The sequence below is a fragment of the Primulina huaijiensis genome, chromosome 6, assembly GCF_012295235.1.
Source record: "Primulina huaijiensis isolate GDHJ02 chromosome 6, ASM1229523v2, whole genome shotgun sequence".
NCBI lineage: Eukaryota > Viridiplantae > Streptophyta > Magnoliopsida > Lamiales > Gesneriaceae > Primulina > Primulina huaijiensis.
In genome coordinates, this window is record NC_133311.1 from 4,421,693 (window position 1) to 4,442,388 (window position 20,696).

Here is a 20,696-nt window from a genome sequence, read left to right on the forward strand (position 1 = left end):
TGATCCCCACTCCTTTCTCCATGTATATTTTAATTTATTGCAGATTCAATGTAATGTTGCTTCCAATTATATTTCTTCCTCCTTCTTTCTTTCTTCTTTGTTTGATGAAATATTGCAGCAACATGCATTGTTGATGCTTTCTTTATACTGATTATTTTTTACATGTGACGCTTGGATGTATATAGAATTTATTAATTTAAAATATAATTTCATATGTTTTTTCAAATACAAAGCATATGGTATGTAAAAAATAGTTTTTTATATTACAATTTTTGTTGTAAAGTATTTTTTAAATATTATATTATATTAGAAATAAAAATATTAAAGATTATATTTTACATAATTTATTGAGAATTAATAGGATAATTATTAAGTTTGAAAATTATTTTATTAAAAAAAATAGTATTTTATTATAAATTTTGGATTTTTTACATTAGGTAGATTATTTTATCTCTCTCATAAATTATTCTATAAATAGAATGATATATATTTGTCACAGAAGAGTTGCATCGACGACGATGTTGAGTATATGTGTGAATATATGACAATATTAGAGGAAAAGTCTGGATTGTGCTTACTAAGAATATGATGGTCATTTACTTGAAAAATGACGAAAGACTCGATGAAATTTAATATAAAACAACTTTTTAAAAATAAAAAAATAAATAATGTGTACCCTTTATTATTGATGCTTTAGATGAATTATTTTCCCTATATTCAAGGCATCAGATTAAAAAGAGCATTTTTCAGACAGAAAATTTTAGCGTGGCTCTCACTTTCATTATTTCTTTTTCATGCAACATTTACAATAAAAGTTTAAAACAAATAATTGAAATATTAAAATCATTATTAGCTTATTCTATATTCCCACCATTGTGCTTGAAGCATCTCTTATCACATAAATTGACCAAAAAATATGGCTGTCCAAGAATAATTTATTTATTCAATTTTTATGCAATCTGAATATTTTAAATATTTTTTTTAAAGATTATTGGAAAATGAAAGAACCCTTGACGTTTAATGGGAAATTGATTAAAGATAACACACTTTATAATATAATAATATCTCACGACCTCACATTAAATTTGGGTTGTGCATCAAATTTATTGAAATCATTTTCAATCCCCACGAGAACATACGCTCTAATTTAGATTTAGATACATTCAAATGACCTCTTGATATATTATTCATCAGACATTCGGCTTAATCATCAGATTATAAGCTCTTAATCCTAACCCATTTATTTTTTGGTCAGAACAGACTTACTAATTCTTTGATTTCAGTTAGGAAGAGAGAAATTTGGAATAGATGATAGAATAAACATACAAAGAACGCGATTAACTTATATTTCACATTAACCACAACATAAAATTTTTTGATAAAAAAGATGCATAAAATGTAATGTTATTGATTAGTATCCATCTTAAAATAAATAATTTGGATATTGCCTATAATGCCAGCCACAACATTTATAAAAAAAATATTCTCAAGTATTTGAAATAATATGGTTTAGTTATCTTGGCATCTGTTGCTACTTCAACACAGAGACACAAAATCACATTGCATATCCTAACTGACTCTACTTTAGCCAACATTAGCAATTAGCATCACACATGAACAAAATAATACTATAAATTATGTGATCGATTGATTAATTAATCCGTCCAGCTATTCGAGTTTTTCGTTATTGAACTCGACCCGATCGAGTTTGAATTAGAACCAATAAATGAATAAATGTTTTTTTTATATGTATAACCATTTCTTTAATAAATGTATTTATATGATATTTTGAAGTAACAATTTGTTTTATTAATAAAATATTTTTCTAAAAAAATAAAATATCTGAACTAATGTTGAAGGACCGACTTGTTGCCATCAATTATTGGTACACAAAGAGGAGGGAATCTTTAGATGGTCCACTACCATTTGTTCGTATTTATAGTTATATCAAATCAGTGTGACGACAATGTATTTTGTTGCTTATGCATTGAGAAAGAGTGCACAATAATAAAGCCAATGTCGAAATATCAAATGGGTGACAAGAGATTATTGTTTTCAATAAATTCAATATAGAATTTCATATATTTAAAGCCTACATAAATGGATTTTGTAGAAATTAACATAATTTGATGAGAATGTAACATGAAAATATAGAGTATATATGACCAAAGATATAGAGGAAACAATGAGTTTCTTGAATCAAGAATAAAAGAAAAACAAAGTGTCATTGAATCACGAAAAAAGAAAATGTTAGTACTAAAGAATTGACTCAAACACAAGTGAGAGATTACAAACCAGGGAACCAATGTTTGTTTCCATCCTATTCCTTTCTTCTACAAACAAGGTGAACTCACTCATGTATAGTCATTAGACTCATTACTGCAATATATCTTTCCGTTTTGTTCTACTAGATCACGGTAATATTTTTCCAATTCTGAAAGTTAATTTGGTTATAAAATAAAAAGATATTCAGGAAAGTCAAAAACCCCATTAACCAGAAGATCCTATCATAGTCAGTCCAGTTTGCCATGGATCCACTCATAAGCAATAAGAGGAAAGTGGTAAAAAAATTCCAGGCATTTCAAGTAGTGGGTTCAATAGGAGAATTTTGAAAGAACTTTAAGCATAATTAGGTACCTAAAAGCACTTCAGAGGTCCACAGCTCCCGCTGTACAATTATATCTTTGATGAAATCTTCTCTTCCATTCAATTTCTGAAGATTATTTCATTGAGGGAGGGGAAGCAATGATGATTGAGGGAGGAGGGAAAAAAACAAAGACAAATGAACTGATCGAATTTGATGACTGAAAGTAAGGCGAGAGTTTAGAAAGGTGGGTGCAAACAACAGAGCTTCTAACACGACTATATTTCAAGAAATGAGATATCCTAACAGCTTAAAAGGGAGTGTCGATGTGTCCCCACGAGATATCCTAACAAGATACCACATAGCATAGGTACCTTGGCTAGTATCCCTTAGTTAGCAACCAATTTGAGAATCTAACATCACCTGGTGAAAAAAACAGAGCAGGAACAAGGCATATAGGAAACAAGCAGTAAGTAAGATGATAAATGGGAATAACAACTTCTGGCCCATCAAATTACCAATGAAGGAATGAGATTCTCAGAAAAATTTAATCGTAACTGCACAATACTAATTCAGTTCTTTCATAATCAAAGATTAAATAGATAGAGTTGGACCGGTGGGGATAAAAAAATGAAGCGCAAGACATTGTATTATGCCTGCTTGTTAGTAGTGGATTAAGCGTTGGCACACTAAGCAAGGCACAAAATGCAGTGCTATACTTCTAATGATCTTATGGCTGCATTTATTACTTAAGGTGTTATATCTGAAACTCCATTTATACCTTATGCATTCCAAACCAGCTTTTAAAGGAATGCAAAGAAGTACACGTTTGGACCTTGGAGCACAGAAACCAATAATCTATCTAAATACTTTATCTACAAAATTTCATTAAGTGAATGATAAAAAAGAGTGTTGCAACTACTAATTCTCACATGAAAAATAAAAATAAATCAACCCCTCAAATTTGAACAAGTTCTGATTTGGGGTTTACCAGTTATCATAAAAGAAAATTCAGAATGCATAAAGTAACTGGAACAGTAGACGATAAATTGTTGGGCTTCATGCTCACTGAAATCTCTATCTTTCACTTTTTCTCGAGCCAGGCCTTTCAAAGAATATTCACATTATTTGATAAATAGTTTGTGAACCAAAATTTTCACCCACCACAGTACACAACTCCACTGCAGAACACTGTATACACATTCAATCGAGATGCATGCGCTTTCAAAGGAGAATATTGTCATAGTGCATAACATAGACCAAGTACAACGCTTAATCCAATAGTACACAGCTTGTATACCTAGGTCTTTGAAATTATAGCTTCTTTTCTTCATGTAAGTGGATTGTGTAAACGTGAAATAACTAGGGATTTTTTCTAGATTGAAAACAGCATTATCATCTCATTGTTCTACAGAAAATCATCATCCAAAGTTTAGGTTTTAATAGCCGACTTGGTCAACTTGTTTGAGAGTGCTCAATAAGAGCTTTCACGATCTCTTGCGAAGAAATGTAATTTTATCACGGAAACACCAGAAATAATTTCACCACTAATATAACTTAGCTACTCAGTACAATATTTAATAAATCCATATCATTTTTACAATCTATCTTTTGAGATGCACGTTGTTTAGAATGTAACACCAAAGATCATTTGTTCAGCAACATAAAAAGACGACTATATTGATACAAACCATTCTGCATTAGCATTTCACGGACAAAATTGTAAAAAGAGTACACATGAACATGTCACAGGACCTGCCCCAAAAGAAACCTCCTGGCAGAGACCGATTTCTTATCGTCCTGTAGTCCTGAATCTGACTCGTCATGAAACCACCCAACGGATTTTTGAGCTTCTTCGACAATTTGCGAAATCCCTGCGTGTAATAAAATGTGAAGAAGATGAAAATAATAATAGGAATAAAGTAAAAATTACACAGACAACCGACTGAAATAAATTTCTTTTCCCGCGTTTCAAGATCAATTTACCCGTATTACAATCAAACTAATCCAACACCAAAAATTCCAGTACAAAAATCACAATTGATCTCATGCCTTTAGGTCAAAAACACATCATGCCAACAAAAAAATGACTAAAAAATATTCCGAAATGTCAAATCTTTGATTCAAGATTCAAAGCAACGTAATTCTAAGCACAAATTCAATTACGCATGTATTCTATAATCGAGAGAAAGAGAGAGCTTGTAAAACCTCCAGAAACAGTTTGCTTGTTGTGACGAATATCGTGAACGGTGGCTGATATTTTCCAGTACAGCGGCCGTCCGACGTAATACAGTGCCATCACCGCCGCCGCCACCAGCAGAAGCCGGAATACGAGCTTCACCGATCGAGAAGCCATTGCTTCGGAACTTTCAAATTCCAATGTGCGTACAGAATCGTGTGACAGATCTTTTATGGAACAGTGAGCAATAAAAGGGAAAAATGAGGAAATGGGGACTCCCGGAGGTTTATTAAAAACGAAGGACCGAGATGTAATTTACTTTTTTATACTTTATTTAAACTTATTTAAAACTTAATTTTTTTAATTAGAATATTAAAATTTTCATTTTAATTTTATATATAATAAAATTTAATTAAATAAAAAACTTATACGACCCAAGCCACCCAAACCACATCTCACTCCACTCCTCAATCTTCCCAATTTCTTGTTATCGTTATTCTCATATCCTTCTTCGCATCACTTCAAATTTGTTTGATTTCTTGTTGTAGATTGTAACAATGAGTCTATAACATATTGGTATGGAAGAAATCCAACGAAAGAATCACGTATTTGTAAGAAATCGATTTGTTATTTTGAATTTTATGAAACGACCCCCATTTTTTACTTTAAAATCCTACTAAAATATTTTTTTTATAAAGCATAAAGTCGAAAATCATCTTTTAAAATAACTTAACATTTCCATAAATCAAAATACTTTTAAAATTTAAAAGTCTCGAGTGCATAAAAATCCCTAAAATTGTCAATTACTAAAATCCAACTTCTACCTTTAACATGTTCAAAACTAACTTCAAAATAAAGCATAAAATCTCTAATAAAATCAACAAAAAATTCTTTAAAACTTTTAACTAACAAGCTAATGCGGAAATAAATGTCCCTCGAGAGTGTACTGCCGTACTCGATCCACTCAAGCGTCAGCGCTTCCTTCAATATCATCATCACCTGCAGCATTCAAACTTAGTGAGCCTAATGACTCAACACGTCCTAAACATGAGTAACAAATAATACATATACAAGCACATGCATTAAAATCATACTTTTATTTAAAATAATTTTAAGCATAAATAAATCATATATCGTAAAATCATAAAATAGTAAAGCTTTCAATCATTTATCATTTTGGGTGAAGTTTGATCCTTGAAAGTGACTAGCTTTTTATTCTCTGGTCGACTGATCAGTCTTAGCTCACCATTACACATGGAGACGGGCCATAGACACAGACGTAAAATGGAAGTACGATCGTTGGGCTCCCTCTGGGGCCTTGTCCAGTAAACGGGCTTCCTCTTGGACCTTTTCTCTCACGATATTCCCATATAATTGTAAGTTCACCGTTCCTTGTTAAAACGGATCCCCCACGTATCCTCTATCCTCTTTGTCACAGTCAATTCACATCCTTTAAAACATTTTTCCTTTCTTTTATTTTATAAAATACCACGACTTTCCAAAAATAGCATTTTAACAGTAAAAATTGCACAACTTTATCATAAATCATAAAATTCTATATTTTCATCAAAATCATCATAATATATCATTTAACATGTGTTATGACCTTTTGGAACGCTGCCAAGCCTTTTCGTACTACCCAGGTGTAAATGACTGTTTTGCCTCTAGACGTAAAATTTCTCGTTTTTGAATTTTTCTTACTTTTATTGATTCTAGACCATCCCAAATAATTATTTAAGTTTAAATCTAACTTTTAATATTTTATTTAGCTTAAATTCGAGGCTTTCGACTTAATTTCCTATTTACCAATTCGTGAAGCGATTAATTCCCGAATTAATTCAAAATTTAATGTTTTCTTCCCAAATTTTAAACATAGAATTTTAATACCTACACAACTCTCGTGAACCATGAACCTACCCCCGTGGACCATGGTTCGACCTCTTTTCCTTTCCCTAGCAATAATTTGAACTCTAGCTTCTATATCGAGCCCCCTTTCGATTTCCTTGAACCATGGCCGAGCCATCCCATGACTAGACCTCCTAGGGACCCTACCAAATCCTCCTGGACCACGCACGAGCCCCCCAACACGTGCACGCAGTTCCTGCGCACAAGAACAAGAGTCGCGCGAGCTTCCCTCTAGTCGAGCCGCCTTGGACCAAGCCGCAGCATCCCAAGCCCTGACCACGGACCAAGCTCCCTAGACCCTACTGGACCAACCTAGACCTACCCAACCAAGTCACGAGCCCTTACTCCCGCGATCGCACCTAGCATGCATGGGGAGAGTCCTTGCACGCATGTACTCTTCCCCCATCCACTGAACATGGCTTGGACTCCTCCTACACTGAACCACGTCCTGCACGACCCTTGTCCAAGCCCTGGCCGAGCCGCACACGGGTTCCTCCACCTAGCCGAACCCAAGCCATGAAACCCATGAGGAAAACCCTAGGTTCTTTCTTCCTAGCCAATCTCGATTACAGCCATCGTTTCCACCTTAAATCGTCTTTTTTCTATCCATAAAACATTCTATGTTGGCAGCGTACTCGTTGGGAATCATAACACGTTCATATACGCGTAAAAATTTTCAAAACTTAAAAAAAATAATTGTCAAACGATAAGCAATTTGAACTCCATTATATTTCATGGAAAAATACATAAAACATGCATAATATGATTTGAATGTTGCGTCAAAGGAGTTTAGAAACATGCCTTTGCATTTTAAAACGCTCGAATATACGATCGTCGGCGAGGGGCACGAAAAGGAACGAACGGGCGATGAAGACTCCTTGTTTTTCCTCCTTGATATTTTCGAATTTTAGTGTGTGTGGTGTGAGAATATTTTGGCTGATAGGGTGCAAAAAGCCCTAGGTTTTCTATTTTATAGATTTTAATTTGCATGTTAATGGGCTTAAGTTTTGGGCCTTCAAGTGTAGGAGCAATTGGACATACTCAAATTAGTTAAATTGGGCCCAATAACACTTATTTAATTGAAAAATAAAATTTTATAAAATTTAGTTTTAAAAAATAATGCATTTGATATTTTAAAAGTCCCTTGTTTGCCCAAAATCGGTTTCCCGGATATAGTCGTGCTCGACTCGTAAAATAATTTGAACTCTAACATTTTTATAAAAAAAAATTAATCATTTTTAATCATATTAAGAAGCCTTGAAAAATATTTATTTTTATCTCTGTCGTCCTCGGTCTACTTTCCCCAACCTATTATTGAATATTCGGATAAAATCTACAATTCTCATGCAATCATGCCATAAAATCATTTAATATGCATCATGTAAGCATTTAAAATCAATTAAATAAAACAATTATGTAATTTACTTCATTTGCATGCATGTGGTTTACGTAGGTTGGCTTTTTAAACATTACATTTTACCACTAAATTTTTGATTGGATCGAGCTTGACTCATAAATTCGATTAGGGTGTCATAGATCTATTTGTTGATTTCTTGTTCGAACTGTTCCCCATCATCGATTTGGACACACACGAACACATACCGCGACCTAAATTGAATTTTGGGTCGCAACTTAACACCTTGGTCGTAAGCATGACCCAGGTTGGGTCGAGCTCTTCACGCCTGGGTCGAGCCACATGTGGGTCGAGGGCTTGATGTTTTGGTTGAGGGGCGAGGTTTGGGTCGAGTCTACTGTTACTCCACCCAAATCTCATGACTCGACTCAATTTTTTAATATAACACTTGTTGGGTGCAATAATTGTCCCTGCTTGATAGAGCGATCGAACCGTGGTGCTTGAGTTGCTGTTCGGTTTAAAAGATTTGAGTTGCACCATTACCACCAGCTATAGCTTTTGGTAAAATGGCAAGCGCTCGGTCCTACAATTAGTATCAGAGCCAAGGTCACGGGTTCGATTCCCATTGATTACAAGGAATTCAATTATTGAGAGGTAGATTGTTGGGTGGAATAATTGCCCCTGCTTGGTAGAGCGATCGAACCGTGGTGCTTGAGCTGCTGTTCGGTTTAAAATATTTGAGTTGCACTGAAACGTCCACTACTCGTTTTTCTTTAAAATATACTAGAAATTTTTTTTTCTCCACGAAGGCATTCGGTCAAAATTATTCTATACATACATATATATTTTTAAAATACTTTTGTACCATTTAAAAATAAATCAACCGACTATTATTGGAAAATCCAAAAGAAATTAATTCAAAACATAAAGTCGTAAAACGTCAACCAACCTAAACTAACATTATTTCAAAAATAACCTTAACTCTAACACCCTCTCAAAAACTCTCAAAAGCATCATAAGCATAAAAATCTTTAAAGTAGCTTAAATCTTAAACATAATTTTGCGAAAAACTAGCGCCGGTCCTCGGATTGTGTGCACCTTCAGTCCAGCAAGATCAACCATCAAGACCTCCATTATTATCAAGCTCACCTGCATCGATCACACCTAGTAAGTTTATTGACTCAGCAAACCTTAATCATGATAACAAGTAATACATATACAATCACATGCAACAGTGAAAATACTTTTACCAAAATAACTTTTCATGAATATGCATAAACTTTAACATTTTTCTTTCAAGATATCATATCATATTTCTTTTCATCATATCATATCATATTTCTTTTCATCATATACATATATGTGTCCCTTTCATTGAATTCAGATCCTTAATTGTGACTTTCGTATCAGCTATTAGTTGATGGATCCATCTACGTATAACCATGGTACCAGGCGACGGGGACATCAGCGACACTCTCACCCATTAGCTGAGCCTTGGCCTTACATATCATTATATCATAGTGTCATCGTGTCATCGTATTAGTCACAATCAATTCACCTCCTTCAACCTTTCGTATTTTCATCACTTATAAAAATCCAAGCATATATAAATCGTTTTCTTTTAAACCAAGCATGCAGACGTCTTTTAGCGTTAACGTTTCATCATAAAATTTCATAAACATATAATATAAATGTTTTAAGATGTTGGAAGTCCCTAAAATCTAGAAAAATAACGTTACCACAACTCGCGCGCCCCTAGCCTCTCGTGCGAGCCCATGCGTCCCACGTTTCTCCTCCCGACTCCAGTCCTTAGCCACTACCTTAGGCACTCCTCAACCCTCGACCAAGCCCCCCGTGCAGCCCTTCTCTAGCCCCAACCCTTGGCCCAAACCGTGACCCAAAGGTGAGCTCCAAAAAAAGGCGAAGTCGCGCACTCCCCTCGGCGACAGCACGCGTGCAGCCGTTGTGGCCCTCCTCTCAGCCCTTTGGCTCGACTTCCAGACCATTAACACCTTGTAAAACCATACATCTAACATCTAGACATCCCTCCCAAGCGTCCCCTATGGAAGCAACATTCCCTTGCATCAATAACCGTCCAAAATATTCGTTAAGACGTCGATACGATATATAATGCGTCACAACTTTATAAAACAAAAACCATAGATGTTATTCATGAAACAAAACATTAAACATGCATAATGTGGTTTGAATGATGCAAAAAGAAGGGTTTAGAACGTTTCTTTACGTTTAAAACGCTCGAAATACGAATATCAGTGCGGTGGAGCGTCAGTGACGAATGGAGGATGATTTCTACCCTTTTTTCTCGACAAAACCCACCGAAAAACCCAACTTAGGATGCAAGGGAGTCGAGTGATCATTGCTAGAAGGAAGAACGGGGAAGAACAAGGAGGAACGATGGAAAAATAAAAAATAAAAACTCCCTTGGCAAGCATTGGCCGCTGCACTTCTACGTGAACTGTGTGTGTGCGTGTAGGTGTGTTTAGGTGTTCGTGTGTTTAAGTTTTAGGGTCTAATTATTTTTTAAAAAAATACTTTCTAAACACTTAATTAACGTACGTAATTAATCATAGCTTTTAATAAATTAATTAGGCTCATTAAGATTAATAAAATCACTAGGCTTCAAATTAAAAGATTTAAAAACACCTATTTCCAAAAATATCATATAAATAACATAAATTCTTTGCTCCCACTAATTGATTTAAATTTGATCCTAAAAATACTAAAATTTTTAAATTATTTAAAATAAATATTTTTTAACTAAAAATAAAATTTTAACTTTTAAATCTTTAACACCTCAATCGTCTCTGATCTTCTGTCCTCGGTCAACCACCGAAATTCATCTGAAAATTTTTAAATTATGAAATCAAGCAAAATTACACAATTAATCATTTATTCAATCAAAATATATCATTCATGCATCCAAAATCATTTAATTAAATTAATTTAACAATTTAAAATTTTTCATTCATGCGGTATATGTAACCAGATTTTTGGACGTTACACTATCGTTACCACGGAAGGGTGGAATCACTGGGCTGTTGAGCCATAACTATGGCCCATGTTTTAAGGGGATCGTTTATGACGCGCGAGTGAAGTAAGTCCTAAAAGTGTATATATAGCCCAGTACAAAATTTATTGGGCTTGAGCAAGTGTTGATTGCCCGGCCCAATTCCTACTGTTAAATTCTGTCCCCATTCTTCCTTCCTGCCATTATTTGGCGAGCTGACGCTAACTCGTTCTCCTCTCTCGCAATCTGTTTGACGCTGGTAATTTTCTAATATTCGCGCGCGCGAACACATGCTCTCTTACACCCCATGATTATCGGGGCGGATGATGTTCTCGTTGTGTCTGTATGTCACGTGCATTACATGTTTGATGGTATTCCTGAAAGAGCTTTTTACTGATTGATGCCGCTTTCTCAAATTTGAGCCGAAATTTGATGAAAAAGAATTGTTTATTAGTATTTTGTGTCGGAAACTAATAGCGGGTGAATTCCATGTGGCAAGATGTTATTTGCTTCTTTGACTAAGTTTTTTGTTGATCATTTAGCTTAGTTTTAAGATTCATGTGTTTTGGAGTAGTGTGGGTGTTATACGGGTCTTTGGGTTGTGTTTTTTGCTCCCTATAAATTATTATGTATTTTGGATAAGGATATCGACTCTTACGCGGGTTCATCTATTTTTGGCCTGATAGTAAAGTGATAATGGGAGACAAGAAGAAGAAGGCCACTATGTTGGTGAGGCTGGTTTCGGCTGCTGGGACTGGATTCTTCTACGTGGTGAAGAAGACCAAGAGGCTCCACACCAGCAACATCAAACTTGAGTTTCGGAAGTACGATCCTCGAGTGAATCGTCATGTTCTGTTTACCGAGGCGAAGATGAAGTGAGAGACCTCGAAGGTGGCGAGTCGACGGGTCCTGCCGATGCTTTTGTTCTGCCTCAATGAACACTATATTTTTTTTGTTGCTCGGATAAACAGGTTTGTTACGTTGACTAGAATCTTAGTTTTGGAGTTTGGATGCTGTCAGATTTTGTCATCGACAATCCTTTTAATGGAAACATTATCGTTTGAATATATTTCTCAGTATTTGACAGAACTAGAATGTTACAAGCTTATAGAGAATATCATACTATTCAATCTCATGTTTCATACAAGATTAACTGTTTGATACAAGCTTATAGAAAATATCATACAAGACTACACAATATCATATTATCCTATCTCATGCTTCATTTTTTGGTTATTGTTTGATATAAGTTTATGGAATATTATAACTAATAAACTAAACCAAGTATGTTACATCGTGCGAATAAAAATGTATTACACACATGAAATACATTATACTCATGTATGCACCCAACACATAAGGAAAGAACTTGTACTAAGAAAGGAAAAATACTTGACTAGTTGATGCACAAATTTACACTACTACGCTTCCAAAACTATGTGCGAGGTTTGCAAGAAACAAAAGGGTCCTCATCTTTGTTTTGTTACATGATGTTTGTTGTTCTTTCTCACCCATACTGTGGAGCGAGTCCTTTTGACTCGATCTACAAAAAGACGATGCCTGCAACAAAAAATAAACAAGCGTTAACACAAAAACAGATCTCTGGCAGACTGGCACCCATGTCAAATCCAAATCCATTAGAAAACAGGTGATGGCAAGATAAACCACCCTCCAAAAGTCGAGAAGAGAACCAGAGTAGAAACAAGTACTGCAACTTAATTTTTCTGCTATACTTGGTCATATCTTCTGATACATATGTGCTAAATATCCAGCGCGTCTCACATGTTAACATTCACCAATCACCGCCATATCTCATCATGGAACACGCCACATACATCCATCATTAGAAGAATAACGCTAAATGCAGAATAAATTTGAAAGGGAAAATCATAAGTAAAGTGACAAGTCGGATTCTCTGGTCAATTCCAATCCAAGTGATATATTTACTACAGGGAAAGATTATAATGGCAAATTCAGCAATAACAGAAGAGACAAACCTTTCATATTCCAGCTTCTGTTTAACTATTCCATTCAGTAATAGCTCTGAACTGTAAACAGCGCCACCTGCACATAAATGGCTACTAAGTGGTCATCTTTACATTACATTCAGAAGCGATGATTCTTTGAAGGTACGTGTTTCAACCTTTCTCGAGAAAAGCCACACAGAGGTCATAGTCTTCTTCACAAGATATAATCAAAAGATCGTCTGGAAGTTTTTCATCTTTCAATGCTGATCTTCCAAGTCTCTCCACCGCCTGTTAGAAATGCACAAAGTATCATAATCCATTCTAAAATGGTTCCATGTAGAGCACTCTCACCCTTTGTCGTTGCATTTATCAGAGAAGCCACAAGTAAAAGAAGGTGCATAAAACCTTATACACTGAACTAAAACGCACAGAGCAAATAGTTTTTAATGTGTTGCCATGGAATGAATGCGACAGAATTCAATCCTTACACATTCAAGCAGTAATCAACGAGTGCCCATTTATATAATAGGAGAGATGCTAAATTATGAGATCTAAAAATCAAGAAGGCAAAGAGGAGATTGGAAAATAATTCGAGAGCTTAAAATCATATACTTAGGCAATAGTTTTAAGATCCAGTGAGCTACGAGTACAATTTAACAACCCACCAGTAGTCAAGGAAATTGATTGCTCCGTTTCTAGCACCTTGGAGTGATACACCCACCCCCAGAATTTGCAAAGAAGTGAACAGGGCTAAGTTAACTAATGCTAACTAGTAACTACGCACAGGAAGTGAGGATCATAAAACACTCATAATGAAACAACTAAGCTAAAATTATCAGAAAAGAAAAATCTCAAGAATGATCACATACCAAACCATGAACTGCCTTGACCAAGTTTGTTATAATGTCTTTGCCGGGCTTTGTATTTGGGGTGACAAAAACTTTTTGACCCTGCAACCAAGATCATTTTTAGTACAGCATGGTTAGAGCATATCATTTTATGCGACAATCAGATACATACCTGTAGAAGGGAATGCTGACTAGCTCTTGACAGAGATACAGGCATACTGAAGCCAAATTCTTTTTCTCTTCTTGGATCTCTGAGAATGTAATTTTTCTCATTAACAAAACAGCTAACTTGTCCACAGCTTTCAAGCCATAAGTGTGTCACTACTGGTTTTCCAAAAGCAATTGCTTCAAGCATATTTCTGGTGCGGACAAATTCATCAGCTACAAAATGTGTAGCATCTGACATGGAAGAAGCATCAGAAGCTCCCAGCCTAGCCAAAACCTGTGACACAGAAAAGTAACCAAATAACTAAAAGATCTACACCAACTTGCACAAATTGAAGGATCCAATAGCAATTTACTAAATACCTTTTTCTGCTGTTTGACAACATCCACATCTAGGTGTTGGCTAAACAAGACTCTGATATTTGCGGTATCTTTCCTCTTTCTCAAGTCTTTCATTTCACTAAATGGTACTGACATGTCAGTCATTAAGCTATTAATTTCTTTTATAAAAGACAGTTTAGACAGGTTCTTCCTGCAAGACTGCTTGTGATACTCATCCCCCATACAGATAGGAGATACATTATTTATTTGTGTCGCACAAGTAGCAGGTGTAGTACAAGTTGACATGGGTGTTTTCAATCTTTCACTTGGAGATGCATCTCGACTGTCAACAGTTTCTGCACCTTCAGAAGATTTTGAGGTCTTCGCATCACTCATCCCATCACATTGCTTGGATGTGCGGGGATCAACTGTGTCATGTAAACTTGCTGTCACCTTCCCATGATCAGAACCTCTATGATCAACATTATTCCTTGTACTTCCATTGTCTCTTGATCTTTTTAAACTTTCATTACATTGTGCATCAATTTCTTCCTCATCTAAGAATGCCTTTTGTCGAGTTCTTTTTCGATCTGGAAACTCTAGAGAAGATCTTTTTGGTTCTGATGAACTGGGCATACCAACATATTTTTTATTTGATTCCTTAACCAAATTTGATCTCGCCTTTCTAAAATTCTTGAAGGTACCCATTTCAGCATTTTCATCATTGGCAGCTGTTCTACTTTTTCTGAGTACACGAGCACTTATCAGATCATTTATCTCCTCCCTCGCATGAAATACATTTCCTTGAGCCTTTGAGCCATCCAATTTTCTGCCTCTCCTAGTTCGATGAGCCACTGGCACAGAAGGATCCGTTAACTCCACATTCTGATATGGATCACTCTCTTGAATGTTGTTCTTTTTCTTAGCTCTTCCTACCTTCTGCTCTTTCATTCTAGGAGGTATGGTGCTCAGGCATTCCTTGCCGTATAAGACAAAATCGTCATTGACATCTGCAAGCCTCCTTTGTTCTGCCCTCCTCAGCTCTGCATCACACCACTTCCTAGTGTTTTTAGTTTGTTTTACTAATGAAAGAGTAGAGGCATTACTCATGTTGCTGCTGGTCCTCATCACACGTTTGGCTTGTCTAGTGACAACGCCAACACTAAACTGATTTTCTGCAGATGCCTTTGTAATTGGACCAATGCCTTCATCAGGAACATCGCTATTAGTGTTCACTGGATGCAGCTCAAAACAGAAAGTTCCTAACACTTCCGCAGCTATTTGAGTATCAGGACCTATATTTTTCAGGTCTGAAATATCCCTGCTACTATCATTATCAGTCAACTTGTGCCCAGATGCCAAGTTTGACTGATTATCCAAATCCTTCTTAAGATTCTTGTGCAACACCTCATCTCTGCAATGAAATGATTTTCCCTTTGCTCTTTTCCTTTGATGCAACATCGCCCCTGAATCTGTGTAGGCTGGGTCTCCTAACTTCTTATCGTAAGCTTGGTTCTTTTCAATTCCATGATCTCCACCAGTCTTGATTTTTATAAGGTCAGCAGAGCCAGATTTCCAAGTTTCCAAATAGGTTCCCTCCTGTGGACTTCTGTTGTCAAAGAAGAGTTCCTTTTTCTTCTGGAAAAAATCTCCCCCACCTTCATCTTCGCGGTTATCATCCCATTCATAAGCTCTGCATTCTACATCAGTACTTTTGAGAACAGAGTTTTTTGCCAAATCTAGAGAACCTTTTACTCTGTTGATTACCTTTGGTTTTTCTGCCATGTGAATTCTGTAGCCTCTGCTTTGATCATGCTCCATGACATTAAGTTCAAGAAACCTGTCCACGACCTCAAGTGCATTGGCTTGTGATAAATCTCCAGGTTCCTCAGAGTTGACATAACTTAAACCAGCCAAGTGATTTTCAGATGCATCTAACTCAGACATGTTAAGATTGTCATCTGTCTGGTTAATGTCAGCCTCTGACTGACAAACTTCAACAACTCTATCCTCTGTAAAAAGTTTCCTCATAATATTACTACCCTTGCGAATTGGACCTCTTAGTTTTTTACTGCTTTCATCATTCCCATTCCAACTGCATTCCTCATCGTTCTTCCTGCCAAAATTAAACAAATCTCCGCTATGAAATGTAACTTCTTGCTCACACCTCTGTTGTTCCAAAGAAGATTTTTCACTACGTAAGGAACACGAATTACTACTGGCTCCTCGGGCAACAGCGGCCAAACCTGAGGCTCTAACTGATGAAGCACGAATTGAGGTAAAATCTCTGCAAAAAGATCCTGAAACAAGATGTTATTGTAATCAAAGGGGAAACAACAGCTTCCTATTCGCACATATCGTCAATCGAATGCTTTAACCCAAGAAAAAGTGGCAAATGCTTTCTGTATATGACAATTAGAAGAATTAACTGAATGCAAAGAACAAAGCAATGAGGACAAGGCAGACAAGATCTTGCCCATAATTCATTCAGCTGAATTTCCCTGATGGAGAAGGTACAAAGGACTGAAATACAAATTAAAGATATCAAAGCAAATATTGTGACAAGGGATACAGGATTAAAAATCCTATTAAACAATATGAAGACAGATATTTTGCGAATGCGGAAAGCTCACTGTACAAGTATATAAAGCAACACATATTTTCTACTTTCCATGTGTTTTTTTAAATAAATAGTGGATTAAGTTACAAGAATAAACTTGCACAATTATCGAGCATATCCATTTATATTGACTCCTTTGTGTTTGTTTGAAAATATGTCTTACATAAATAAGCAATAATACACAAGAAGTTGGAAGACAAAACGTTGTAAGCTCAAAAATGAACTGAAGATATGAAACACATCGAGCAATGAAGGGGGAAAAATAATTTTGTGATTTTTGCACAGGAAATTTCATAGCATAAAGTAACTTTTTTATACAAAGGGCAGAAAGTGGTTTCAATACAGGCCCTGACAAAATAAACAGTACAGGCAAAATAAGATGATAAAACGACATGAAAAAATTAACACTACACATTAAATACTGGGGGACTGAGACCAAAATATATAAAAATAAATGGAGCAACAATCAAAGCAAAAGTTACCTGAATTATGCTCTTCAGCAGTGAAGCAATCAGATGGTGTTCCACAAACAGAGTCACCTTGTTTGCCAGAGTTAGCATCCACCGTCTTCACATGTGTGGCTAGATCCCTGTCATTGCCCTTCAAGGAATCATCTGGAGATAATTGCTGGGTATCACACCTGCCCACGGTTTTATTTGCTTTATCATTGTCACTAGCATCAGAAACTTCAATATTGGTTGCAGTAAACAACTCGGTAGGGATATTAACATAATAAATATCATCCAACACTTGAGTTTCATCGGATTGATCGAGCAACTGAGTGGGTGCATGGTTAACAGAATCAAAGTCATCCAAAACTTGAGTTTCCAAGGCAACATCCATCAATTGTGTTTCCCTAGCCAGATAACACGGCTGAGTCTCCTCGGTAACATCCACCAACTGAGTCTCCCCAACAAGATCCACCAACTGAGTCTCGCCAACAAGATCCACTAACTGAGTCTCGAATTCATCTTCCAATAGAAAATTATCATCGACTGGCATTTTACCGGAGGGATAGTGAAAATCGTCAGCTCCACCAACTCTTAAATCACCACCTAATGTGCATGTAACAAAAGAAGGTTAAGTCGGAGAAATGCAAACGGCAGGAAGTTTTTCCATAATAGTACCAAGGAAAAAAAGTTGGTCCAAAATAATTTTCCAGAACATAATGTTAAAGATCCAAGTTGCATCTTCGGCTATATATTTTCTTATAATGATGGAAACTCATTAGTAAATCCAATTTATACATAAACATATAAATATATTGTATGTATATATACAACATAAACCTAATTAGGACATTGTGTGTCCTATGCAAACAACCCTCGGTAACCTCAGGAAATTAGACAAAATCATTTCCTAAGAACCGAATGCACAATCTTTTCTTATGCAAAATCACAAATTTACCGAACATAAATGTAGTTCACAACTCACGCGGCTGGGGGTGGGTGTGCCGTGTGCGAGGATAAAATTGTAATATTTTGGTACATAAGCCCTGTTCACCGTTAGAAAATAACATAAACCTAAATCTACATGAGCCAAGACAGCCATGCATCAATTGGAACTGACTGAAATTACAAACACGAGGAATTGAAAAATTACCAGGAGAATACTGTCTGTCAACTTGCTGCGTCTCGACGTTGCTCAAACATTTATCCAAATCATTCTTTGTTGAATTGATGTGATTGCCATTTTCTACACCTCCTAAAGTACCCATTTCACGCGAAAACAAGAGCAAACCCGATCTTTCAAACAAAAAATTATTGAAAAATCTGTAAATTTAAAAGAGATTAGTGCACCGAGAGTGCGGTGAAGACAAAAGATTTACCGACTCAACTCCTGGGATTCTCCGAAAAAGAAGATTCTACGATATAGTTGTGGAGGAATAATAATTGGAGGGAAATTTTAGGGCGAACCGTGGGAACTCGAGGGAACGGCGATCCGTATAAATATGGTCGGGTCGGTTTCGGATCATATTGGAAAATTGTGGATCATATTGGAAAATTGTTTTTAAATTATTTGACTATTTTTTTTCCCTCTTTTGATAAATATATTATTTTGATTATATTATATTGAGAGAACAACATTTTTATTGTGATAATTTATATATTTTTCGATTTTGTATTATATTGTTCAACTGTCAGTTTTGATCAACTAATTTACAGATTTTTTAACTTTAGATCATTTCACCAAAATATTGACATGACATCAAACAATAATGTGATGGTAGCAGAAAAAAGTGACATGTCACTAGACATTGCTAATGTGTCTGATGTTGTGTCAACATTCCGTTAAAAAAAATCCAAGTCCGTTTACTAAAATTGTGATTTATGAACAACTTTATCAAAAATTTAACATTTGTAAGTTAATTGATAAAAAATGTTGTTTCCCTCTTATATTTATATATGAATTTTTCAATTTAACAATTAAACTACATTTGATTCATAGGTTAGGTTATTATTTTTAACAATTTCTTAACATTATTTAATTAATTTTACTTTACTTTTTTCCCGATGAAATACTTTTACAAGTGATTTATGAAAATAAGTATATTTTTGTAAATATACATGTTCAAATTCGATCTCGAATTCGAATATTGAAATACACACTATACATGAAATTTCTAACAGTTCTCACTCCATGTGTAGTTTTTTGATTGCATTTTTTGCTGGTTATGGTCTAGTTACGTAGAAAATAATAGCTCGAAGGATGCCACCTCGTTCGCCCGTTAACAAGAAAGCAGGAATCCGATGTGAGAATTTGATCAGCTCATGCCATTCTAATGCCTTCTTGACATTTCTTGCCTGAAAGGCCAATAAACCAACTTGTTGAGAGGGCCACCTTCATTAATGGGGATAAGATTGCAAATGGATTTTGTCAACAAAATAACCGTGTCAAACTTGATGTCTACAGAAGAAGAAATTGGTTATTTTTGTTCATACGGAGGATAGCACCTATAAATAAGTGCATCATTTGCACTTTAAACTCACCCCAATCAAAAGCTTTTCTAAGCATCATAAAATAAAAAGAGTAAAGAAAAAAAGAGTTTTTTTGTTCTCTTGTGTGAGTTAGAGAAAATATTTTCTCGGTTATACTTGTGGTGAGATTGACTGTTGTATGTACTTGTAATATTTCTTCCAATAAAGATTTGCAGTAACTCTGTGGATGTAGCCTATCTTGGGTGAACCACATAAATCTTTGTGTTCTTGCTGATTATTTTATTCCGCAATTTTTATTACTATATTATCATCATGATCGCCATCATTTCGGTGTAATTACCCAACAACTGGTATCAGAGCCTTGTTGTAAAATTTCTTAGAATTTTGAGTATGCTATGTGGTTGCAGCTTTGTTTGATCTTCCACATCAGAAATTTTTTTAAAGATTTTTTGCTAAGGCTAGAGAAGCGATAGCCGGATATGATGGATCGAGACCAGGAATCAACAAGTTCGACGGAACAGATTTTTCGTTCTGGCAGTTACAGATTAGAGATCATTTGTATAGCAAGAAGCTGCATCAACCTCTATCAGGAAAGAAGCCGGAAAAAATGGAGGATGATGATTGGGAGCTCCTTGACCGACAGGTGATACGTGTGATACGATTGACCCTAACAAAGAATGTGGCACATAACATAGCAGAGGCACAAACCACAAAAGAGATGATATCCATTTTATCAGACATGTACTAGAATCCATCAGCAAACAACACAATACATCTCATGAAAAA

The 20,696-nt window shown here is 35.5% G+C and overlaps 2 protein-coding genes and 1 long non-coding RNA gene across 6 annotated transcripts; 1 reads left to right on the forward strand and 2 right to left on the reverse strand.

Moving 5' to 3' along the window:
- Positions 1-4,115: 4,115 nt before the first annotated feature.
- On the reverse strand, positions 4,116-5,028 carry LOC140979468 (uncharacterized). Its single transcript, XR_012175743.1, has 2 exons — positions 4,793-5,028; positions 4,116-4,458 (listed from the first exon to the last, which is right to left on the reverse strand). It is a non-coding gene; the product is annotated as an uncharacterized lncRNA (long non-coding RNA).
- Positions 5,029-11,159: 6,131 nt separating this feature from the next.
- On the forward strand, positions 11,160-12,159 carry LOC140979013 (uncharacterized). Its single transcript, XM_073444365.1, has 2 exons — positions 11,160-11,309; positions 11,694-12,159. The coding sequence occupies exon 2, from the start codon at positions 11,747-11,749 to the stop codon at positions 11,927-11,929; it is 183 nt and encodes a 60-aa protein (XP_073300466.1). The 5' UTR covers positions 11,160-11,309; positions 11,694-11,746; the 3' UTR covers positions 11,930-12,159.
- A 78-nt stretch (positions 12,160-12,237) lies between these two features.
- On the reverse strand, positions 12,238-18,901 carry LOC140979012 (uncharacterized). 4 transcript variants are annotated; one of them, XM_073444364.1, is made up of 8 exons: positions 18,800-18,901; positions 18,574-18,675; positions 17,454-18,026; positions 14,394-16,651; positions 14,038-14,307; positions 13,887-13,967; positions 13,194-13,305; positions 12,238-13,114 (listed from the first exon to the last, which is right to left on the reverse strand). In XM_073444364.1, the coding sequence occupies exons 3-8, from the start codon at positions 17,971-17,973 to the stop codon at positions 12,894-12,896; spliced, it is 3,462 nt and encodes a 1,153-aa protein (XP_073300465.1). In that variant the 5' UTR covers positions 17,974-18,026; positions 18,574-18,675; positions 18,800-18,901; the 3' UTR covers positions 12,238-12,893. The 4 variants fall into 4 exon arrangements, with proteins under 4 accessions (XP_073300465.1, XP_073300464.1, XP_073300462.1 ...); XM_073444363.1 differs by having other exon boundaries at positions 12,238-12,907; positions 13,048-13,114; positions 18,574-18,896; XM_073444362.1 differs by having other exon boundaries at positions 12,250-12,610; positions 13,048-13,114; positions 18,574-18,896.
- Positions 18,902-20,696: the final 1,795 nt, after the last annotated feature.